Source organism: Nerophis lumbriciformis, linkage group LG26 (genome assembly GCF_033978685.3).
Source record: "Nerophis lumbriciformis linkage group LG26, RoL_Nlum_v2.1, whole genome shotgun sequence".
Lineage (NCBI taxonomy): Eukaryota > Metazoa > Chordata > Actinopteri > Syngnathiformes > Syngnathidae > Nerophis > Nerophis lumbriciformis.
In genome coordinates, this window is record NC_084573.2 from 40039697 (window position 1) to 40066329 (window position 26633).

At 39.7% G+C, this 26633-nt stretch overlaps 1 protein-coding gene across 1 annotated transcript; it reads left to right on the forward strand.

The window, feature by feature from the left end:
- The first annotated feature begins 8943 nt into the window (after positions 1-8943).
- ccn6 (cellular communication network factor 6) lies at positions 8944-26372 on the forward strand. The gene is made up of 6 exons (XM_061986886.1): positions 8944-9234; positions 14480-14593; positions 18210-18363; positions 20230-20454; positions 25795-25988; positions 26055-26372. The coding sequence occupies exons 1-6, from the start codon at positions 9187-9189 to the stop codon at positions 26337-26339; spliced, it is 1020 nt and encodes a 339-aa protein (XP_061842870.1). The 5' UTR covers positions 8944-9186; the 3' UTR covers positions 26340-26372.
- Positions 26373-26633: the final 261 nt, after the last annotated feature.

Here is a 26633-nt window from a genome sequence, read left to right on the forward strand (position 1 = left end):
TTGAAGTGTCCTTATTGCTATTTAATAATCCTATATTTCATTTATTATTGACCACCAAAACAAAAACTGCTGCAATATGGTTGTGTGCTTAAATTAGGCATGCCAACAATTACCGTATTTTACGGACTATAAGTCGCAGTTTTTTCACAGTTTGGCCGGGGGTGCGACTTATACTCAGGAGCGACTTACAGGTAAAAGCCAGTAAATTAGAATATTTTGAAAAACTTGATTTATTTCAGTAATTGCATTCAAAAGGTGTAACTTGTACATTATATTTATTCATTGCACACAGACTGATGCATTCAAATGTTTATTTCATTTAATGTTGATGATTTGAAGTGGCAACAAATGAAAATCCAAAATTCCGTGTGTCACAAAATTAGAATATTACTTAAGGCTAATACTAAAAAGGGATTTTTAGAAATGTTGGCCAACTGAAAAGTATGAAAATGAAAAATATGAGCATGTACAATACTCAATACTTGGTTGGAGCTCCTTTTGCTTCAATTACTGCGTTAATGCGGTGTGGCATGGAGTCGATGAGTTTCTGGCACTGCTCAGGTGTTATGAGAGCCCAGGTTGCTCTGATAGTGGCCTTCAACTCTTCTGCGTTTTTGGGTCTGGCATTCTGCATCTTCCTTTTCACAATACCCCACAGATTTTCTATGGGGCTAAGGTCAGGGGAGTTGGCGGGCCAATTTAGAACAGAAATACCATGGTCCGTAAACCAGGCACGGGTAGATTTTGCGCTGTGTGCAGGCGCCAAGTCCTGTTGGAACTTGAAATCTCCATCTCCATAGAGCAGGTCAGCAGCAGGAAGCATGAAGTGCTCTAAAACTTGCTGGTAGACGGCTGCGTTGACCCTGGATCTCAGGAAACAGAGTGGACCGACACCAGCAGATGACATGGCACCCCAAACCATCACTGATGGTGGAAACTTTACACTAGACTTCAGGCAACGTGGATCCTGTGCCTCTCCTGTCTTCCTCCAGACTCTGGGACCTCGATTTCCAAAGGAAATGCAAAATTTGCATGGTTGGGTGATGGTTTGGGGTGCCATGTCATCTGCTGGTGTCGGTCCACTCTGTTTCCTGAGATCCAGGGTCAACGCAGCCGTCTACCAGCAAGGTGTGGGCCGCGTGTCTGAGACTCTTGGTTTATACATAGCACAAAGCAAGAAAAAAAACTTTGTATGCAGTGTTATTTCATTTTAAATTTCAAAATAATTTTGTGGCTCCCATTGTTTTCTTTAATTTGTGAAACTGGTCAAAATGGCTCTTTGACTGGTAAAGGTTGCCGACCCCTGGACTAGACGTATAAGATTTCATGGGATTTAGCGATTAGGAGTGACAGATTGTATAGCATGTTCTATATGTTATAGTTATTTGAATGACTCTTACCATAATATGTTACGTTAACATACCAGTTGCTTATTTATGCCTCATATAACGTACACTTATTCAGCCTGTTGTTCACTATTCTTCATTTATTAGGGCCCGCATGGCCCATTGCATAAGGACTCCCACAGGGAGTCCTTATGCAATGGGACATAAGGACCTATTGAATTTGTAAGGTTTTATTCTTTCTTTCTTATTCTTCCGCCGCCTCTTTGAGCACTAATTTGACCCACTTAACATGCTTCAAAACTCACCATATTTGACCCACACATCAGGACTTGCGAAAATTGCCTTTTAATAAAAAAAACGAACCCCAAAACTCAAAATTGCGCTCTAGCGCCCCCTAGGAAAAAAAAAAAAAACAGACTGCCTGTAACTCCTACTAGGAAGGTCGGAAAGACATGAAACAAAATCCTCTGTGTAGGTCTGACTTAGACCTAGTTTTCATAATTGTATATCCTTGGGCTAAAATCAACAGGAAGTTGGCAATTCCCCCTTCAAGACAAAAAAGTACTAAAAACAGTCACTTTTGCCTCTTTGAGCTGTAATTTGACCCCCTTAACATGCTTCAAAACTCACCGAACTGAACACACACATCAGGACTAGCAGAAATTGCGATCTAATAAAAAAACCTAACCCCAAATTTAAAAATTGCGCTCTAGAGCAATGTTTTAATAAAACGGAGAAAAAACTGCTCCTCGGAAGAAAAAAATGACAAAACTGCCTGTAACTCCCACTGGGAAGGTTGGAGAGACATGAAACAAAAACTTCAATGTAGGTCTCACTTAGACCTACATTTCATAAATTGACAACCCCCAGCAAAAATCAACAGGAAGTTTGCTATTCCCCCTTCAAAACAAAATTTTTGTAAAAACCGCTCACCTTCCTTCAAAATCTATCTCCTCTGAGCGCGTTTGTCGTTTAGGCTTCAAACTAACACAGGAGAGAGATTGAACCCTTGTGTATAAAAGTATAGAACAGCTTTTTAATACCTGCTCCGGTTTTGATTTTATGACCCTTCAAAGACCCGCTGCACTGATGCTGCTGCGCTGCTGTTTTTTTAAGATGGCTGCTCAAAAGCAGGAAGCACCAACGTGCCCACACAATGCAGACAAGGTAGGTACACTAGACAAAAGTCTTGGGACACTTCAGACTAAAAGTAGACAAAAGTATTGGGACACTTAGGACTAGCACCTGCCAAATACGCGGGCCCGACCAATGCTGCTTGCAGCTTTAATTAGGGCCCGCATGGCCCATTGCATAAGGACTCCCACAGGGAGTCCTTATGCAATGGGACATAAGGACCTATTGAATTTCTAAGGTTTTATTATTATTATTCTTCCGCAACTTTGCGCTGTAATTTGACCCCCTTAGCATGCTTCAAAACTCACCAAATTTTACACACACATCAGTAATATACGGCAAAACTTTTTATCAAAAAACCAAACCCCAAAACTCAAAATTGCGCTCTAGCGCCCCCTAGGGAAAAACAAAAACTAGACTGCCCGTAACTCCCACTAGGAAGGTCAGAGAGACATGAAACAAAAACCTCTATGTAGGTCTGACTTAGACCTACTTTTCATAATTGTATATTCTCGGGCAAAAATCAACAGGAGGTTGGCAATTCCCCCTTCAAGACAAAAAAGTACTAAAAACAGTCACTTTTGCCTCTTTGAGCTGTAATTTGACCCCCTTAACATGCTTCAAAACTCACCAAACTGAACACACACATCAGGACTAGCAGAAATTGCGATCTAATGAAAAAACCTAACCCCAAATTTAAAAATTGCGCAATTTTTTAATAAAACGCAGAAAAAACTGCTCCTCGGAAGAAAAAAATGACAAAACTGCCTGTAACTCCCACTGGGAAGGTTGGAGAGACATGAAACAAAAACTTCAATGTAGGTCTCACTTAGACCTACTTTTCATAGATTGACAACCCTCAGCAAAAATCAACAGGAAGTTTGCAATTTCCCCTTCAAAACAACATTTTTTTTATAAACCGGTCACTTCTCTTCAAACATTATCTCCTCTGAGCGCGTTTGTCGTTTCAGCTTCAAACTAACACAGGAGAGAGATTGAACCCTTCCAAATAAAAGTTATCGAAATAATTGTTCTAACTGCTCCGGTTTTGATTTTATGAGCCTTCAAAGAACCGCTGCGCTGATGCTGCTGCGCTGCTGTTTTCTCAAGAAGGCTGCTTAAAAGCAGGAAGCACCAACGTGCCCACACAATGCAGACAAGGTAGGTACACTAGACAAAAGTCTTGGGACACTTCAGACTAAAAGTAGACAAAAGTATTGGGACACTTAGGCCGAAAACTGGACAAAAGTATTGGGACACTTGGGACTACAACTTGACAAAAGTATTGGGACACTTAGGACTACAACTTGCCAAAAGTATTGGGACACTTGGGACTAAAACTGGACAAAAGTATTGGGACACTTCGGACTAAAAGTAGACAAAAGTATTGGGACACTTATAACTACCACAGGACAAAAGTATTGGGACACTTAGGCCGAAAACTGGACAAAAGTATTGGGACACTTGGGACTACAACTTGACAAAAGTATTGGGACACTTAGGACTACAACTTGCCAAAAGTATTGGGACACTTGGGACTAAAACTGGACAAAAGTATTGGGACACTTCGGACTAAAAGTAGACAAAAGTATTGGGACACTTATAACTACCACAGGACAAAAGTATTGGGACACTTAGGCCGAAAACTGGACAAAAGTATTGGGACACTTAGGACTACAACTTGACAAAAGTATTGGGACACTTAGGACTACAACTTTCCAAAAGTATTGGGACACTTGGGACTAAAACTGGACAAAAGTATTGGGACACTTCGGACTAAAAGTAGACAAAAGTATTGGGACACTTATAACTACCACAGGACAAAAGTATTGGGACACTTAGGCCGAAAACTGGACAAATGTATTGGGACACTTGGGACTACAACTTGACAAAAGTATTGGGACACTTAGGACTACAACTTGCCAAAAGTATTGGGACACTTGGGACTAAAACTGGACAAAAGTATTGGGACACTTCGGACTAAAAGTAGACAAAAGTATTGGGACACTTATAACTACCACAGGACAAAAGTATTGGGACACTTAGGACTACAACTTGCCAAAAGTATTGGGACACTTGGGACTAAAACTGGACAAAAGTATTGGGACACTTCGGACTAAAAGTAGACAAAAGTATTGGGACACTTATAACTACCACAGGACAAAAGTATTGGGACATTTAGGCCGAAAACTGGACAAAAGTATTGGGACACTTAGGACTACAACTTTCCAAAAGTATTGGGACACTTGGGACTAAAACTGGACAAAAGTATTGGGACACTTCGGACTAAAAGTAGACAAAAGTATTGGGACACTTATAACTACCACAGGACAAAAGTATTGGGACACTTAGGCCGAAAACTGGACAAATGTATTGGGACACTTGGGACTACAACTTGACAAAAGTATTGGGACACTTAGGACTACAACTTGCCAAAAGTATTGGGACACTTGGGACTAAAACTGGACAAAAGTATTGGGACACTTCGGACTAAAAGTAGACAAAAGTATTGGGACACTTATAACTACCACAGGACAAAAGTATTGGGACACTTAGGACTACAACTTGCAAAAGTATTGGGACACTTGGGACTAAAACTGGACAAAAGTATTGGGACACTTCGGACTAAAAGTAGACAAAAGTATTGGGACACTTAGGCCGAAAACTGGACAAAAGTATTGGGACACTTAGGACTACAACTTGCCAAAAGTATTGGGACACTTGGGACTAAAACTGGACAAAAGTATTGGGACACTTCGGACTAAAAGTGGACAAAAGTATTGGGACACTTATAACTACCACAGGACAAAAGTATTGGGACACTTAGGCCGAAAACTGGACAAAAGTATTGGGACACTTGGGACTACAACTTGACAAAAGTATTGGGACACTTAGGACTACAACTTGCCAAAAGTATTGGGACACTTGGGACTAAAACTGGACAAAAGTATTGGGACACTTCGGACTAAAAGTAGACAAAAGTATTGGGACACTTATAACTACCACAGGACAAAAGTATTGGGACACTTAGGCCGAAAACTGGACAAAAGTATTGGGACACTTGGGACTACAACTTGACAAAAGTATTGGGACACTTAGGTCTACAACTTGCCAAAAGTATTGGGACACTTGGGACTAAAACTGGACAAAAGTATTGGGACACTTCGGACTAAAAGTAGACAAAAGTATTGGGACACTTATAACTACCACAGGACAAAAGTATTGGGACACTTAGGCCGAAAACTGGACAAAAGTATTGGGACACTTGGGACTACAACTTGACAAAAGTATTGGGACACTTAGGACTACAACTTGCCAAAAGTATTGGGACACTTGGGACTAAAACTGGACAAAAGTATTGGGACACTTCGGACTAAAAGTAGACAAAAGTATTGGGACACTTATAACTACCACAGGACAAAAGTATTGGGACACTTAGGCCGAAAACTGAACAAAAGTATTGGGACACTTAGGCCGAAAACTGGACAAAAGTATTGGGACACTTAGGACTACAACTTGCCAAAAGTATTGGGACACTTGGGACTAAAACTGGACAAAAGTATTGGGACACTTAGGACTACAACTTGCCAAAAGTATTGGGACACTTGGGACTAAAACTGGACAAAAGTATTGGGACACTTCGGACTAAAAGTAGACAAAAGTATTGGGACACTTATAACTACCACAGGACAAAAGTATTGGGACACTTAGGCCGAAAACTGGACAAAAGTATTGGGACACTTGGGACTACAACTTGACAAAAGTATTGGGACACTTAGGACTACAACTTGCCAAAAGTATTGGGACACTTGGGACTAAAACTGGACAATAGTATTGGGACACTTAGGACTAGCACCTGCCAAATACGCGGGCCCGACCAATGCTGCTTGCAGCTTTAATTTTAAATTGCCTTTCAAATGTCTATTCTTGCTGTTGGCTTTTATCAATTAAATTTCCCCCAAAAAATGCGACTTATACTCCAGTGCGACTTATATATGTTTTTTCCCTTCTTTATTATGCATTTTCGGCCGGAGCGACTTATACTCTGGAAAATACGGTACTTGTGTATACATATGGTCCTACTTTTTGCTCTGTCCACAACAGATTAATAAACAATATGCATCAATATGCTTAGTTGCTCTGTTGGCGGGAAGATGCTGCATTCTTAAGCTCCGATCTGCCAAGCCAATACACCACCGCATGTGTAATGTGGTGGTGCTTTTCCGCCTCCTGGGTAGTGGCCCTTCTTCTAGCGCACAGGTGTCAAAAGTCCAGGCCTGGGGCTAAATCTGCACATTATTTCATGTGGCCTGCAAAAGCCTAGACATAGTAGTATGCCTCAATAAAGTACTTTATCTTTCTTGCTAAATGTAGTTGTTCTTTAAATTTGGACACAAAAATGTACTGCATGCAATTACATCATGAAAACTACTTAAATATCTGTCTCCATGACTTATGATATTAAGGCACGTTATCCACCAATCTGTCTGTAAAAAAATAATAACCAAATGCATAGGCAATTGTGTGCTATGTTCAGAAAATGTATACGTATATTCAAAAGCAGTGAAGTTGTCAGGTTGTGTAAATGGTAAATAAAAAGAGAATACAACAAATCCTTTTCAACTTATATTCAATTGAATAGACTGCAAAGACAAGATATTTCATGTTCACACTGACAAACTTTCTTCTTTTTTGCAAATATTAGCTCATTTGGAATTTGATGGCTGCAACATGTTTCAAAAAAGCTGGCACAAGTGGCAAAGAAGAGTGATAAAGTTGAGGAATGCGCATCAAAGACTTATTTGGAACATCCCACAGGTGAACAGGCTAATTGGGAACAGGTGGGTGCCATGATTGGGTATAAAAGCAGCTTCCATGAAATGCTCAGTCATTCACAAACAAGGACGGGGCGAGGGTCACCACTTTGTCAACAAATGCCTGAGCAAATTGTTTAAGAACAACATTTCTCAACAAGGAATTTAGGGATTTCACCATCTACGCTCCGTAATATCATCAAAAGGTTCAGAGAATCTGGAGAAATCACTGCACGTAAGCCATGATATTACACACCTTGGATCCCTCAGGCGCTACTGCATCAAAAAGCCACATCAGTCGGTAAAGGATATCACCACATGGGCTGAGAAACACTTCAGAAAACCACTGTCAGTAACTACAGTTGGTCGCTACATCTGTAAGTGCAGGTTAAAACTCTACTATGCAAAGCCAAAGCCATTTATCAACAACACCCGGAAACGCCACCGGCTTCGCTGGGCCCGAGCTCATCTAAGATGGACTGATACAAAGTGGAAAAGTGTTCTGTGGGCTGACGAATCCACATTTCAAATTGTTTTTGGAAACTGTGGACCAAAGAGGAAAAGAAGCATGGTGACTGTTCTCGGGTGAAAGTGTAAAAGGCAGCATGTGTGATGGTATGGGGGTGTATTAGTGGCCAAGACATGGGTAACTTACACATCTGTGAAGGCACCATTAATGCTGAAAGGTACATACAGCTTTTGGAGCAACATATGTTGTTATCATGGACGCCCCTGCTTATTTCAGCGAGACAATGCCAAGCCACGTGGCTTCATAGTAAAAGAGTGTGGGTACTAGGCTGGCCTGCCTGTAGTCCAGACATTGAAAATGTGTGAAGGCTAAAATATGAGAAGGGAGACTGTTGAACAACTTAAGCTGTACATCAAGCAAGAATGGGAAAGAATTCCACTTCAAAAATGTGTCTCCTCAGTTCCCAAACCTTTACTGAGTGTTGTTAAAAGGAAAGGCCATGTAACACACTGGTAAAAATGCCTTTTTTGCAATGTGTTGCTGCCATTAAATTCCAAGTTAATGATTATTTGCAAAAAAAATACCAAAGTTTCTCAGTGTGAACATGAAATATCTTGTCTTTGCAGTCTATTCAATTGAATATAAGTTGAAAAGGATTTGTTGTATTCTCTTTTTATTTACCATTTACACAACCTGACAACTTCACTGCTTTTGGGCAAATAGCACAATTTACTTATGACCCAATCCAAACAACCTTTCCTAGTCATGGCGCAACAACACACACGGTCACACATAACACAACCTGCTCAATGAAATGTGTATTATATCATAAATACGTCCAAAGACCATAAAAATACAAAATGATACCCATTTCAATCCATTATAATGCATGATGGGAAAAATGCAAAAATTCACATTTTAATAATGTCTTGATTTTTTTTTATTGTGGTTTAATTGATCAAAAATACACATTTCAACCTCATGTTGATTATTTATTCTGTATTGTGTTGAACGTTTTACAGTAAAGTTGTTTTTAATTGGCACAGTTTGTATGCCACCCAGGCAAAAAAGGTACAAGGGGGAAGTCAAAAGTGTAATCTGGCAGAAATAACTTTTCTTTAGTATTTCTTCACTCCTTTTTCCCTGCATGATTAATTAAAGTGAAAAGATGAAATGTATGTCCAGTGTTGGAGGTGGCTGGAGATGTTGCCACACAGGGATGAGGTTTGCAGAGTAAACAAGTGGGCGGGGCTGTGAGCATTCCAGCAGTTTGAAACATGAATATTCCTCTTATGAGCAGAGAAGTGGAGGCACAGCAGACAGAGGGATGCTTTGTCCACGTCCTGCACCTTAAATGTTGCACTCGACTCCTTCACTTCCTTCAGTCCTCCTCCAGCACATCACCAGCTAAATTAGCCAGGACATGCTCTCTCTTCACTGCCGTGTGCTCCTGCTCATCATCACTCTACAGGTACCTTTTTACATTGCTCCATTGTCATGTTTCTTACATTTGTCTTTTTACTCATCATTAGTTTGCAATGTAAGACTTAATTGTTTGTACAAGCAGTGCGCTTTCAAAGTCCTACTAAAACATTTTGAGCACCGTGTGTAAAGTTCTATATTTTCAAAGGAATATTTAAAGTTTTGGTGTTTACTGCTGTCATATTGCAGTCTACACGTATCTCTTATGTGTGACTGCCATCATATTGCAGTCTACATGTATCTCTTATGTGTGACTGCCATCATATTGCAGTCTACACGTATCTCTTGTGTGTGACTGCCATCATATTGCAGTCTACACGTATCTCTTATGTGTGACTGCCATCATATTGAAGTCTACACGTGTCTTTTATGTGTGACTGCCATCATATTGCAGTCTACACGTGTCTCGTGTGTGTGACTGCCATCATATTGCAGTCTACACGTGTCTCTTGTGTGTGACTGCCATCATATTGCAGTCTACACGTATCTCTTATGTGTGACTGCCATCATATTGCAGTCTACATGTATCTCTTATGTGTGACTGCCGTCATATTGCAGTCTACAAGTATCTCTTGTGTGTGACTGCCGTCATATTGCAGTCTACATGTATCTCTTATGTGTGACTGCCATTATATTGCAGTCTACATGTATCTCTTATGTGTGACTGCCATCATATTGCAGTCTACACGTATCTCTTATGTGTGACTGCCGTCATATTGCAGTCTACACGTGTCTCTTATGTGTGACTGCCATCATATTGCAGTCTACATGTATCTCTTATGTGTGACTGCCATCATATTGCAGTCTACACGTATCTTTTGTGTGTGACTGCCGTCATATTGCAGTCTACACGTGTCTCTTATGTGTGACTGCCATCATATTGCAGTCTACACGTATCTCTTATGTGTGACTGCCATCATATTGCAGTCTACACGTATCTCTTGTGTGTGACTGCCATCATATTGCAGTCTACACGTATCTCTTATGTGTGACTGCCATCATATTGCAGTCTACACGTCTCTCTTATGTGTGACTGCCATCATATTGCAGTCTACACGTGTCTCTTATGTGTGACTGCCATCATATTGCAGTCTACACATATCTCTTATGTGTGACTGCCGTCATATTGCAGTCTACACGTATCTCGTATGTGAGACTGCCATCATATTGCAGTCTACATGTATCGCTTATGTGTGACTGCCATCATATTGCAGTCTACACATATCTCTTATGTGTGACTGCCATCATATTGCAGTCTACACGTATCTCTTGTGTGTGACTGCCATCATATTGCAGTCTACATGTATCTTTTATGTGTGACTGCCATCATATTGCAGTGTACACGTATCTCTTATGTGTGACTGCCGTCATATTGCAGTCTACACGTATCTCTTATGTGAGACTGCCATCATATTGCAGTCTACACGTATCTCTTATGTGTGACTGCCATCATATTGCAGTCTACATGTATCTCTTATGTGTGACTGCCATCATATTGCAGTCTACATGTATCTCTTATGTGTGACTGCCATCATATTGCAGTCTACATGTATCTCTTATGTGTGACTGCCATCATATTGCAGTCTACATGTATCTCTTATGTGTGACTGCCATCATATTGCAGTCTACACGTGTCTCTTATGTGTGACTACCATCATATTGCAGTCTACATGTATCTCTTATGTGTGACTGCCATCATATTGCAGTCTACACGTATCTCTTATGTGTGACTGCCATCATATTGCAGTCTACACGTGTCTCTTATGTATGACTGCCATCATATTGCAGTCTACATGTATCTCTTATGTGTGACTGCCATCATATTGCAGTCTACACGTGTCTCTTGTGTGTGACTGCCATCATATTGCAGTCTACACGTATCTCTTGTGTGTGACTGCCATCATATTGCAGTCTACACGTATCTCTTGTGTGTGACTGCCATCATATTGCAGTCTACACGTATCTCTTATGTGTGACTGCCATCATATTGCAGTCTACACGTATCTCTTGTGTGTGACTGCCATCTACTGGTCACACTTATCTTTACACCATGTACCAAATAAAATAGTTTTGAGGTCAGTAAGTGCAACCAGAATTATTCCGTACATTAGGTGCACCGGCTTCTAAGGCGCACTGTCGAGTTTTGAGAAAATGAAAGGATTTTAAGTGCACCTTATAGTCCGAAAAATCGGTAATAATACTGACAGAAACTTGTAAACGAGTAGAAACGCTATGAACGGCTAGAAATCTGAACCACACTCTACTTCCGGTTGAAAGCAGTAAATGGAAGGACACTGCAGCCCTTGCAGTGAGCAAATTCGTCCAAAAGATGGCGCCATAGCACAAACAGTAAAAGACCTTCTCAGTGTATTTGCTTGTTTTTGTATTTTTATTTGAAACTATTTGTATTATGGCCTTCAGCAATAGAAAATCCCTAAATTAGCCGCATTGTTTGATAAGCCGCAGGGTTAAAGTGTATAAAAAGTAGTCTGGAATGCAGCATATTTACTATGCAAGTACATCGTATAAGGGGAATTGCACTTTTTTCATGTACAATCTCTGTTAGACAACAACACTCATGTTTTCCTTCTTTTATGCTTTCTAATTTGTAATATAACCAAAACAATTCTTACTCACTAAACCCTCCCATGTGTCATCGGGGTGTTTTTAGGCATATAGGCACATGCTATTGTAATCGTTAGCATGAGCTAGTACGCTTACATGTTAGTATTATTAACTTACAATCACATTCTTTTTCGCAAATTCCTCAGTAAATTCACTAAAACGTCAGCGTGGAGTTATTGAGTCTGTTTAGCTGATTGGAGAGCTAGCTTGGCAGCTAGTGGGTCCATCACCATGACTTCTGTTTTGTTTGTTTAGCCGTTTTACTGCCGTTACAGACACTGTTTGTGGGGAAAAAAGGTATGTAAATGAGTTTTTTACACAGAAATATTTTGTAAATGCTTATTTTTATCAACTTTTAGTCTGGTGCGGCTATTATATGGGGAAACAATTCTTCTAATGGGTGCGGTTTATATATTGGTGCTCTCTCTCTCTCTCTACACACACACACGTATGTATATATATATATATACAGTGGTGGTCAAAAGTGTACATACACTTGTAAAGAACATCATGTCATGACTGTCTTGACTTTACAATCATTTCTACAACTCTTATTTTTTTGTGATGTAGTGATTGGAGCACATACTTGTTGGTCACAAAAAACATTCATGAAGTTTGCTTCTTTTATGAATTTATTATGAAAATGTGAGCACATCTGCTGGGTCCGACATCACATGGACAAAAATAAGACCTTCTGGAGGAAAGTTCTGTGGTCAGATGTAACAAAAATGGAGCTGTTTGTCCACAATACCCAGCAATATGTTTGGAGGAGAAAAGGTGAGGCCTTTCATCCCAGGAACACCATTCCTACCGTCAAGCATGGTGGTGGTAGTATTATGCTTTGGGCCTGTTTTGCTGCCAATGGAACTGCTGCTTTAAATGGGACGATGAAAAAGGAGGATTATTTCCAAATTGTTCAGGACAAGCTAAAATCATCAGCCCGGAGGTTGGGTCTTGGGCGCAGTTGGGTGTTCCAACAGGACAATGACCCCAAACACACCTCAAAAGTGGTCAAGGAATGGCTAAATCAGGCTAGAATGAAGGTTTTAGAATGGCCTTCCAAAAGTGTGGACAATGCTGAAGAAATAAGTCTATGTCAGAAAAGCAACACATGTTGCTGAACTGCAGCAATTTAGTGGTCAAGTGGTCAAGCAGAAGCTTGTGGATGGCTACCAAAAGCGCCTTATTGCAGGTAAACTTGCCAAGGGACATGTAAGCAAATATTAACATTGCTGTATGTATACTTTTCACCCTCACATTTTCAGTAGAGCCATAATAAATTCATAAACGAAGCAAACTTCATGAATGTTTTATGTGACCAACATGTATATGTATATATGTATACCGTATTTTCCGCACTATAAGGCGCACCTAAAACCCACAAATTTTCTCAAAAGCTGACAGTGCGCCTTATAACCCGGTGCGCTTTATATATGGATAAATATTAAGATTCATTTTCATAAAGTTTCGGTCTCGCAACTACGGTAAACAGCCGCCATCTTTTTTCCCCGTAGAAGAGGAAGTGCTTCTTCTTCTACGCAAGCAACCGCCAAGGTAAGCACCCGCCCCCATAGAACAGGAAGCGCTTCTTCTTCTACTGTAAGCAACCACCCGCCCGCGTAGAAGAAGGAAAAGCGCGCGGATATTACCGTACGTTTCATTTCCTTTGTGTGTTTACATCTGTAAAGACCACAAAATGGCTCCTACTAAGCGACCGGTTCATGAAAAGACGCAATCTCTCCATCCGCACACGGACTACTATTTCACAGCAACTGCCTAAAGACTTTCAAGAAAAGCTGGCTACTTTCCGTGCATATTGTAAAAACAAGATAGCTGAAAAAAAGATCCGGCCAGAGAACATTATCAACATGGACGACGTTCCACTGACTTTTGATATTCCTGTGAACCGCACTGTGGATACAACGGGAGCACGTACGGTGAATATTCGCACCACAGGGAATGAGAAGTCATCCTTCACTGTGGTTCTAGCTTGCCATGCTAATGGCCAGAAACTTCCACCCATGGTGATATTCAAAAGGAAGACCTTGCCAAAAGAGACCTTTCCAGCCGGCGTCATCATAAAAGCTAACTCGAAGGGATGGATGGATGAAGAAAAGGTGAGCGAGTGGTTAAGGTAAGTTTAAGTTTACGCGAAGAGGCCGGGTGGCTTTTTTTACGCAGCTTCGTCCATGTTGATATACGACTCCATGCGCGCCCACATCACGCTGGTTTTTAATATATTATTAAAGTTTGACTGACCTATCTGACTGTTTTTTTGACATTCCTTTAGCGCAGTTAGATGCGGCTTACAACACGGGGCGGCTTATAGGTGGACAAAGTTTTGAAATATGCCGTTCATTGAAGGCGCGGCTTATAACCCAGGGCGCCTTATGGTGCGGAAAATACGTAGGGATAAGCGATAGAAAATGGATGGATGGACATATATATATATATATATATATATATATATATATATATATATATATATATATATATAATGTGTGTTTATTGTTATTTTACATTAAAATCAATGCGACCCCCAAGTCCAATGTTTGGAGCCCTGCTGTTGATGAAGGAAAGTGTGCATTTAAGAGATGATGTTCCTTCAGGGTGTGAGCAGGGTTGAGGTCCATGGGCAGAGACGGGAGAAGAGTCCGGCTAAGAGGCTTCAGTTCTGTCACTGGCCCTGTAAGTGTGGTCAACGCCCGCAGTGTCAGCCTGGGGTGAGTCTGCAACTCTTATTCTGGCAACATTATTTATAAAGCTCTATTTCAATCTGTGCGTGTGTAATACCATTTGTGTGTGTGTAACTACATCCATGTGTGTGTTTTATGTCATGTGTCTGTGTTTTGACTTGTCTGTGTGTGGAAAAAAATCTGTGCGCACTTTAAACTGTGTGTGTGTGTGTGTGTGTGTGTGTGTGTGTGTGTGTGTGTGTGTGTGTGTGTGTGTGTGTGTGTGTGTGTGTGTGTGTGTGTGTGTGTGTGTGTGTGTGTGTGTGCGTATTTAGATGTGTGTGAAGCAGGAACCCTCTTCTGCCGTGTACGACTTGTCTGCGTTCAAATGGCTGTGCAGACAAGTCGTACACGTGTAAAAAGACAGCATTCGAGGATTCCTGCTCCACACACATCTAAATACGCACACACACTTTGTTTTTTTTGTTTTACACACGCGCCGAGCAAAATACTGACTTTTTTTTTTACACACAGACAAATCAAAATATAAACAGATATTGTTTTGACACACAGACAAATCATAATACAGACAGATATTTTTTTTTACAAACAAATCATTATACAGACATGTATAATGTATCACATTTTTTCTTACCCACAGACAAATCATAATACAGACAGACAAATACAACTTGTCTGTGTGTAAAAAAAATATTTGTCTGTCTGTATTATGATTTGTCTGTGGGTAAAAAAAAATGTCTGTCTGTCCGTATTATGATTTATGTGTGTAAAAAAATTATCTGTCTGTATTATGACTTGTCTGTGTGTAAAAAAATATATAATACAGACAGATATTTTTTTACACACATAAATCATAATACGGACAGACAGACATTTTTTTTTACACACAGACAAATCATAATAGACTTTTTTTTTTTACACACAGAAAAATCATAATACGGACAGACAGACTTTTTTTTTTAAACACAGACAAATCATAATATGGACAGACAGACTTTTTTTTTTTACACACAGACAAATCATAATACGGACAGACAGACATTTTTTTTTTCCACACAGATAAATCATAATATGGACAGACAGACATTTTTTTACACACGCGCCAAGCAAAATACAGACAAAATATATTTTTACACACAGACAAATCATAATACAGACAGACAAATATATTATTTTACACATAGACAAATCATAATACAGACAGATATTTTTTTTTTTACACACATAAATCATAATACAGAGAGACAGACTTTTTTTTTTTTACACACAAACAAATCATAATACAGACAGATATATATATATTTTTTTACACACACAAATCATAATACAGACAGAGACTTTTTTTTTTACACAGAGACAAATCGTAATACAGACAGACAAATATTTTTTTTACACACAGACAAGTCATAATACAGACAGATTTATTTTTTTTACACACATAAATCATAATACGGACAGAGACTTTTTTTTTTACACACAGAAAAATCATAATACGGACAGACACACAAACCAATCATAATACAGACATTTTTTTTTACACACAGACAAATCATAATACAGACTTTTTTTTTTTTTACACACAGGAAAATCATAATACGGACAGACAGACTTTTTTTTTAAACGCAGATAAATCATAATATGGACAGACAGACATTTTTTTACACACACGCCGAGCAAAATACAGACAAAATATATTTTTACACACAGACAAATCATAATACAGACAGACATATATATTACTTTACACACAGACAAATCATAATATGGACAGAGACATTTTTTTTTCCACACAGATAAATCATAATATGGACAGACAAATATATTATTTTACACACAGACAAATCATAATACAGACAGATATTTTTTTTTTACACACATAAATCATAATACAGACAGATATATATATATTTTTTTTACACACATAAATCATAATACGTACAGATAGACTTTTTTTTTTTTACACACAGAAAAATCATAATACGGACAGACACACAAACCAATCATAATACAGACATATTTTTTTACACACATAAATCATAATATGGACAGACAGACATTTTTTTACACACGCGCCGAGCAAAATACAGACAAAATATATTTTTACACACAGACAAATCATAATACAGACAGACAAATATATTATTTTACACATAGACAAATCATAATACAGACAGATAATTTTTTTTTACACACATAAATCATAATATGGACAGACAGACATTTTTTTTTCCACACAGATAAATCATAATACGGACAGACAGACATTTTTTTACACACACGCCGAGCAAAATACAGACAAATATATTTTTACACACAGACAAATCATAATACAGACAGACAAATATATTATTTTACACACAGACAAATCATAATACAGACAGACATTTTTTTTTCCACACAGATAAATCATAATACGGACAGACAGACTTTTTTTTTTTTTACACACAAACAAATCATAATACAGACAGATATATTTTTTTTTTTAAACACATAAATCATAATACGGACAGAGACTTTTTTTTTTACACACAGACAAATCATAATACAGACAGACAAATATATTATTTTACACACAGACAAATCATAATACAGACAGATTTTTTTTTTTTTTACACACATAAATCATAATACGGACAGACAGACATTTTTTTTTCCACACAGATAAATCATAATATGGACAGACAGACATTTTTTTACACACACGCCGAGCAAAATACAGACAAATATATTTTTACACACAGACAAATCATAATACAGACAGACTTTTTTTTTTTACACACAAACAAATCATAATACAGACATTTTTTTTTTTTTTTTCCACACACATAAATCATAATACGGACAGAGAATTTTTTTTTTTACACACAGACAAATCGTAATACAGACAGACAAATATTTTTTTACACACAGACAAATCATAATACAGACAGATATTTTTTTTTTACACACATAAATCATAATACGTACAGATAGACTTTTTTTTTACACACAGAAAAATCATAATACGGACAGACAGACATTTTTTTTTACACAAACCAATCATAATACAGACATATTTTTTTACACACACGCTGAGCAAAGATGGGTAGGTCGGCCGAGTCATACCAAAGACTATAAAAATGGGAGCCATTACGTCCCTGCTTGGCACTCAGCATCAAGGCTTGGAATTGGGGGTTAAATCACCAAAAATTATTCCCGGGCGCGGCCACCGCTGCTGCTCACTGCTCCCCTCACCTCCCAGGGGGTGATCAAGAGTGATGGGTTAAATGCAGAGAATAATTTCCCCACATCTAGTGTGTGTGTGACTATCATTGCTACTTTACTTTACCTTTTTTTTAAATACGGACAGACAAATATATTTTTACACACAGACAAGTCATAATACTGACCCACGTCAAACACACACACACACACACACACACACACACACACACACACACACACACACACACACACACACACACATATTGAGATCCATGTTTGGTGCACTAATGTTTCCACAGGTGAGTTCATGTTTGGTGCACTAATGTTTCCACAGGTGAGTTCATGTTGGGTGCACTAATGTTTCCACAGGTGAGTTCATGTTTGGTGCACTAATGTTTCCACAGGTGAGTTCATGTTTGGTGCACTAATGTTTCCACAGGTGAGTTCTGTGCTGGACGGCTGTGGCTGCTGCAAGAGTTGTGCCAAACAAATAGGAGAGGTGTGCAACGAGAGGGATGTGTGTGACCCTCACAAGGGCATGTACTGTGACTTCTCTGCTGACACACCCAACTTTCAACTGGGAGTCTGTGCCTGTGAGTCTCACACACTACATCTCCTTCTTCTAGCACACTTGTAGTCCTACAACTCTTTCTTCTAGCACACTTTTAGCCTTACATGTCCTTCTAGGACACTTTTAGTCCTACATCTCCTTCTTCTAGCACACTTTTAGTCCTAAATGTCCTTCTTCTAGCACACTTTTAGTCCTACATGTCCTTCTTCTAGGACACTTTTAGTCCTACAGCTCCTTGTACTAGGTTGGATGGTGGTTGTCATCCAGTATGTTGCTGTACATTGCATATATATATATATATATATATTGGTATTTACCGTGATGACGGACTGGCAGTGTGTCGCGCCTCGCCAAGGAGCAGCGAGAATACCAAGAAGCGCATATGCCAAATTTTCAAAGAGAACGGCCTACGGATCACGATTGAAGCCAACAAGCAAACCGTCAACTTCCTTGACGTCACTTTCAACCTGAGAAATAACAGCTACCAACCATTCACGAAACCCAACACAACACTCCAATACGTGCACCATGACAGCAACCACCCACCCACCACCACGAAAAGAATACCTACCGGAATCAATAAAAGGCTATCGATGCTGTCATCTAGCAAAGCTGAATTTGACCAAGCAACCCCCCCGTACCAAAAAGCCCTTGATGAAAGCGGATACAATTTCACCCTCACCTATGAACCCACGCCAGGAAACCAGCCAAAAAAGAACAGAAAACGAAACGACATCATCTGGTACAACCCCCCATACAGCAAAAACGTCTCAACGAACATTGGACACAAATTCCTCAATCTGATTGACAAACACTTTCCCAAAGACAACACCCTAAGAAAAGTATTCAACAAGAACAACATTAAATTGAGCTACAGCTGCATGAACAATATACGACAAATCATCTCAAACCACAACAAAACAATTGCAAATGAGCCGTCGACCCCCAGTCAGAGCGACCCCAAAACCAACAAAGCATGTAACTGTCGAAAGAAACCTGATTGCCCCCTCAACGGGGGGTGCTTACAAACATCAGTTGTCTACCAATCTAAGGTAATACGCAAGGACATTAACACATCCGACACATATGTAGGATTAACCGAGGGTGAATTCAAAACCAGATGGAACAATCACAAGGCTTCTTTCAGGAACAAAAACCTGCGAAATACCACAGAACTCAGCAAACACATTTGGGACCTCAAAGACAATAATGTTGAATATTCAATAACATGGCAAATTCTTGCATCCAGCACACCTTACAATAGTGGTAATAAAAGATGCAACCTATGCTTGAAAGAGAAACTGTTTATTATTTACCGTCCAGACCTGTCATCCCTCAACAAGCGCAGCGAAATTGTAACAGCATGCCGCCATAGACGGAAACACCTCCTAGGTAACACATGAGCCAATCACCACGCCCCTACGCCAGCCTGTACCCACCCACTCTGTGCCCTATATAAACCATGGTATGCGAATGCTCCCATTAAAATCTCCTGATGATTGAGGGTACCCCCCCTCATGAAACAGGCCTGTAGAGATGAAGTAGTCTTGTGATTTTTTTTCCCACACATACATATATATATATATATATATATATATATATATGTGCACACATTATATATATATATATATATATATATATATATATATATATATATATATATATATATATATATATACATAAACAGATGTACACTCATGTATAAATGTACATATGTATGTGTATATATCTATAAACACATTTATGTATGTGTTTGCATGTATATATACACACACATATAGTGTAAGTGTGTGTTCAGTCAGTGATTGAGGGCAGGAGAGCTAAAATGAAGGTTTGATGTGTTGTAGACTTGATGAGGCCAGTATGAGAATGTGTGTATGTGTTGTAGACCTGTTGGGGGTTGGATGTGACCTGAATGGAGGCCAGTATGAGAATGGAGAAGCGTTCCAGCCCAGTCCTCTGTACAAGTGCACGTGCATCGCAGGAGTCATCGGATGTACTCCGGCATTCTTGCAGAAGCCTGCAGCTCTTCTGGGACCCGCCCCGTTGATAGGAAACAAAGCAGCGAGCCTGAGTCCACAGAAACATGCCCAGGATACTGTCTACATGTCAGGTGTGTGCTCCAGGTAACCTCCAAATATAGTCAACAGCACCCAGACCAGTAGCAGTCAGTGTGAGCTCATCCAGACCGCTTATCTTGCTGTACTTGTCAATGACTCATCACATTGCTGTCAAAAAAGCGCTACTGTAAATTGCAAACTATAAGCCACGACCTTTTTCCTACACTTTGAACTCTGCGGCTTATAAATCAGTGCAGCAAATGGATGGATTTTTCTTTGCTTTTAAAAAAAAAAGTGTTATTGTTTGTGCTATGGTGCCATCCTTTGGACAGTGTCCTTCCATTTAGTGCTTTGGACTCCAACTAAGTGCCCTTTAGCCTTCAAGCCGTCCATAGCGTTTCTACTCCTATGGATTCTTCATTCATCAGTCCAAGCAACAATTGGATTTTTTACAATATAACTAAAACCATTCTTACTTACTGAAGCGTCCCATGTGTGATGTCTGTAGGAGTGTTTACATGCATATTTGTACGTGCTAGCGTCGTTAGCATTAGCTAATATGCTAACACATTTACAAGTGTGTGTTATTAGCTTACAAAAAGCAAAAGCAGTGAAGTTGTCAGGTTGTGTAAAAAGAGAATACAACAAATCCTTTTCAACTTATATTCAATTGAATAGACTGCAAAGACAAGATATTTCATGTTCACACTGAGAAACTCTCTTCTTTTTTGCAAATATTAGCTCATTTGGTATTTGATGCCTACTGCATCAAAAAGCCACATCAGTGTGTAAAGGATATCACCACATGGGCTCAGGAACACTTCAGAAAACCACTGTCAGTAACTACAGTTGGTCGCTACATCTGTAAGTGCAAGTTAAAACTCTACCATGCAAAGCCAAAGCCATTTATCAACAACACCCAGAAACGCTTCGCCGGGCCCGAGCTCATCTAAGATGGACTGATGCAAAGTGGAAAAGTGTTCTGTGGTCTGACGAGTCCACATTTCAAATTGTTTTTGGAAACTGTGGACCAAAGAGGAAAAGAACCATGGTGACTGTTCTAGGGTGAAAGTGTAAAAGGCAGCATGTGTGATGGTATGGGGGTGTAGTAAAAGAGTGCAGGTACTAGACTGGCCTGCCTGTAGTCCAGACATTGAAAATGTGTGAAGGCTAAACTATGAGAAGGGAGACTGTTGAACAACTTAAGCTGTACATCAAGCAAGAATGGGAAAGAATTCCACTTCAAAAATGTGTCTCCTCAGTTCCCAAACCTTTACTGAGTGTTGTTAAAAGGAAAGGCCATGTAACACACTGGTAAAAATGCCTTTTTTGCAATGTGTTGCTGCCATTAAATTCTAAGTTCATGATTATTTGCAAAAAAATCATAAATACCATTAAATATTTTGTCTTTGCAGTCTATTCAATTGAATATAAGTTGAAAAGGATTTGTTGTATTTATCATTTACACAACCTGACAACTTCACTGCTTTTGTACAACAACATTCTTTTCACAAATTCTCTTTCACAAATTCCTCAGTAAATTCACTAAAACGTCAGCGTGGAGTTATTGAGTCCGTTTAGCTGATTGGAGAGCTAGCTTGGGTCCATGACAATGACTTCTGTTTTGTTTGATCAGCCGTTTTACTGCCGTGTCACAGACACCGTTTGTAAACAATGAAGGTATATATCTGCGGCTTATAGTCAGGTGCGGGTAATGTATGTAACAAATTGTTCTCCTTAAAAGGTAGTGGGCGTGGCTTATATACCAGAACTCTTTATAGTCGGGAAAATACTGTCATTTTTTTGTAACTTATTAGGGACCGCAATGTCCCTTTGGGACAGAGGACCTTATTGTAATTGTAAGGTTTTATTAGGGCCCGCATGGCCCATTGCATAAGGACTCCCACAGGGAGTCCTTATGCAATGGGACATAAGGACCTATTGAATTTGTAAGGTTTTATTATTATTAGGGCCCTTATGGCCCATTGCATAAGGACTCCCACAGGGAGTCCTTATGCAATGGGACATAAGGACCTATTGAATTTGTAAGGTTTTATTATTATTATTATTATTATTATTATTATTATTCTTCCGCAACTTTGCGCTGTAATTTGACCCCCTTAGCATGCTTCAAAACTCACCAAATTTTACACACACATCAGTAATATACGGCAAAACGTTTTATCAAAAAACCAAACCCCAAAACTCAAAATTGCGCTCTAGCGTCCCCTAGGGAAAAAAAACTAGACTGCCTCTATCTCCCACTAGGAAGGGCGGAGAGACATGAAACAAAAACTTCTATGTAGGTCTGACTTATACCTAGTTTTCATAATTGTATATCTTCGGGCAAAAATCAACAGGAAGTTGGCAATTCCCCCTTCAAGACAAAAAAGTACTAAAAACAGTCACTTTTGCCTCTTTGAGCTGTAATTTGACCCTCTTAACATGCTTCAAAACTCACCAAACTGAACACACACATCAGGACTGGCTAAAACTGTGATCTAATGAAAAAACCTAACCCCAAATCTAAAAATTGTGCTCTACCGCAATTTTTTTATAAAACACAGAAAAAACTGGTCCTCGGAAGAAAAAAATGACAAAACTGCCAGTAACTCCCACTGGAAAGGTCGGAGAGACATGAAACAAAAACCAGTATGTAGGTCTCACTTCGACCTACATTTCATTAATTGACAACCCCCAGCAAAAATCAACAGGAAGTTTGCTATTCCCCCTTCAAAACAACTTTTTTTTAAAAACCGTTCACCTTCCTACAAAAACTATCTCCTCTGAACGCGTTTGTCGTTTCGGCTTCAAACTAACACAGGAGAGAGATTGAACCCTTGCGATTAAAACTACAGAAGCGCGTTTTAATACCTGCTCCGGTTTTGATTTTATGACCCTTCAAAGACCCGCTGCGCTGATGCTGCTGCGCTGCTGTTTTTTTAAGATGGCTGCTTAAAAGCAGGAAGCACCAACGTGCCCACACAATGCAGACAAGGTAGGTACACTAGACAAAAGTCTTGGGACACTTCAGACTAAAAGTAGACAAAAGTATTGGGACACTTAGGACTAGCACCTGCCAAATACACGGGCCCGTCCAACGCTGCTTGCAGCTTTAATTATTATTATTCCGCCGCCTCTTTGAGCTGTAATTGGACCCCTTTAACATGCTTCAAAACTCACCATATTTGACACACACATCAGGACTGACGAAAATTGCCATCTAATAAAAAAACAAACCCCAAAATTCAAAATTGGGCTCTAGCGCCCCCTAGGAAAAAACACAGACAAAACTGCTTGTAACTTCCGGTAGGAATGTCGTAGAGACATGAACAAAAAAACTTCTATGTAGGTCTGACTTAGACCTATATTTCATACATTAACATCCTTCAGCAAAAATCAACAGGAAGTTGGCAATTCCCCCTTCAAAACAAACGTTTTGTAAAAACAGTCACTTTTGCCTCTTTGAGCTGTAATTTAACCCCCTTAACATGCTTCAAAACTCCCCATATTTGACACACATCAGGACTGACGAAAATTGCCATCTAATAAAAAAAACAAACCCCAAAATTTAAAATTGGGCTCTAGCGCCCCCTAGGAAAAAACACAGAAAAAACTGCTTGTAACTTCCGGTAGGAATGTCGTAGAGACATGAACAAAAAAACTTCTATGTAGGTCTGACTTAGACCTATATTTCATACATTAACATTCTTCAGCAAAAATCAACAGGAAGTTGGCAATTCCCCCTTCAAAACAAACGTTTTGTAAAAACAGTCACTTTTGCCTCTTTGAGCTGTAATTTGACCCCCTTAACATGCTTCAAACTGGACACACACATCAGGACTGGCAACAATTGCGATCTAATGAAAAACCCAATCCCAAAACTCAAAATTGCACTCTAGCGCCACCTAGGAAGAAAACACAGACACAACTGCTCCTAGGAAGAAAACTCAAGACAAAACTGCCTGTAACTTCCAGGTAGAAATGTCGTAGAGACATGAACAAAAAAACTTCTATGTAGGTCTGACTTAGACCTATATTTCATACATTAACATCCTTCAGCAAAAATCAACAGGAAGTTGGCAATTCCCTCTTCAAAACAAAATTCTAGTAAAAACAGTCACTTTTGCCTCTTTGAGCTGTAATTTGACCCCCTTAACATGCTTCAAAACTCACCAAACTGGACACACACATCAGGACTGGCAAAAATTGCGATCTAATGAAAAACCCAATCCCAAAACTCAAAATTGCACTCTAGCGCCACCTAGGAAGAAAACACAGACACAACTGCTCCTAGGAAGAAAACTCAAGACAAAACTGCCTGTAACTTCCAGTAGGAATGTCTTAGAGACATGAAACAAAAACCTCTATGTAGGTCTCACTTAGACCTACATTTTAATATATTGACAACCTCCAGCAAAAATCCACAGGAAGTTTGCAATTCCCCCTTCAAAACAAACGTTTTGTAAAAACAGTCACTTTTGCCTCTTTGAGCTGTAATTTGACCCCCTTAACATGCTTCAAACTGGACACACACATCAGGACTGGCAAAAATTGCGATCCAATGAAAAACCCAATCCCAAAACTCAAAATTGCACTCTAGCGCCACCTAGGAAGAAAACACAGACACAACTGCTCCTAGGAAGAAAACTCTGCCTGTAACTTCCAGTAGGAATGTCGTAGAGACATGAAACAAAAACCTCTATGTAGGTCTCACTTAGACCTACATTTCATATATTGACAACCTCCAGCAAAAACCAACAGGAAGTTTGCAATTCCCCCTTCAAAACAAACGTTTTGTAAAAACAGTCACTTTTTCCTCTTTGAGCTGTAATTTGACCCCCTTAACATGCTTCAAACTGGACACACACATCAGGACTGGCAAAAATTGCGATCTAATGAAAAACCCAATCCCAAAACTCAAAATTGCACTCTAGCGCCACCTATGAAGAAAACACAGACACAACTGCTCCTAGGAAGAAAACTCAAGACAAAACTGCCTGTAACTTCCAGTAGGAATGTCTTAGAGACATGAAACAAAAACCTCTATGTAGGTCTCACTTAGACCTACATTTCATATATTGACAACCTCCAGCAAAAATCAACAGGACGTTTGCAATTCCCCCTTCAAAACAAAAGTTTTGTAAAAACCGTTCACCTTTTTTCAAACATTATCTCCTCTGAGCGAGTTTGTCGTGTCGGCTTCAAACTAGCACAGGAGAGAGATTGAACCCTTCTGATTAAAAGTTGACCAAAAAGTTTTAATTACTTCTCCGGTTTGGATTTTATGAGCCCTCAAAGTCGGTCCCGTCCATCGCTGCTTGCAGCTTTAATTTTCCATTGTTATTTCGATGAGTCCCAAATAAGATGCTGTTGTGTACTTGTGACTGAAGCTTACAGGGATCCTAACGTGGCCTGGAAGAAGAACTGTCTGATCCAGACCACCATCTGGAGCCCCTGCTCCAAGTCCTGTGGCCTGGGCATCTCTGTGCGCGTCACCAACGACAACCGCAAATGTGAGATGACCAAAGAGCGGCGCCTGTGTCAGCTCCGCCCATGCAGGAAGAACACCAGGAGCGGCGCTAAGGTGCTTACCAAAATAAAAGTCTCCTGTGTGAGTAGAAGTGAAGTAAGAGTGAATTGTGGCACACAGGTGGCAAAAGGCAAAAGATGCCAAGCTCAGTTCCAGGCCACAAGAGCAGAGGTGTTGAGACTGTCAGGCTGCACCAGCACCAGGAGCTTCAGACCGACCTACTGTGGCACCTGCACACACCTGCACCGCTGCTGCTCACCCAACAAGTCACGCATCATCAAGGTCACCTTCACCTGCTCAGGTGGCACTCAGGTGGAGTGGAAGATGCAGTGGATCACTTCCTGTGTTTGTCTCAAGACTTGTGCTCAGTCAGGGGACATGTTTTCTCACCTGCATCTCATCTGACCTTCACCTCTCATCATCAGCAGTCTTCAAACGCTGATTAAGAAGTGGGAAACGAGGGAAAGATTTCAGCCACAACTGCCAGGAAAATTGTTTGAGGTGCAAAGAAAAATCCACAAATAACTTCATCTGAAATACAGGACTCTCTCAAAAATGGTGGTGTGGCTGTTTCAAGATGCACAATAAGGAGGCACTTGAAGAAAAATGGGCTGCATGGTCGAGTCGCCAGAAGAAAGCCATTTTTACGCAAATGTTACAAAGTATCTCGCTTACATTACGCCAAACAGCACAGAGACA

Coding starts and splice junctions, on each gene's coding strand:
- ccn6 (XM_061986886.1), top strand. CDS start 9,187: ATGCTCTCTCTTCACTGCCGTGTGCTCCTGCTCATCATCACTCTACAG. Junction 18,364..20,229: donor TCAACTGGGAGTCTGTGCCT/GTGAGTCTCACA, acceptor TATGTGTTGTAG/ACCTGTTGGGGGTTGGATGT. Junction 25,989..26,054: donor ACACCAGGAGCGGCGCTAAG/GTGCTTACCAAA, acceptor TGTGGCACACAG/GTGGCAAAAGGCAAAAGATG.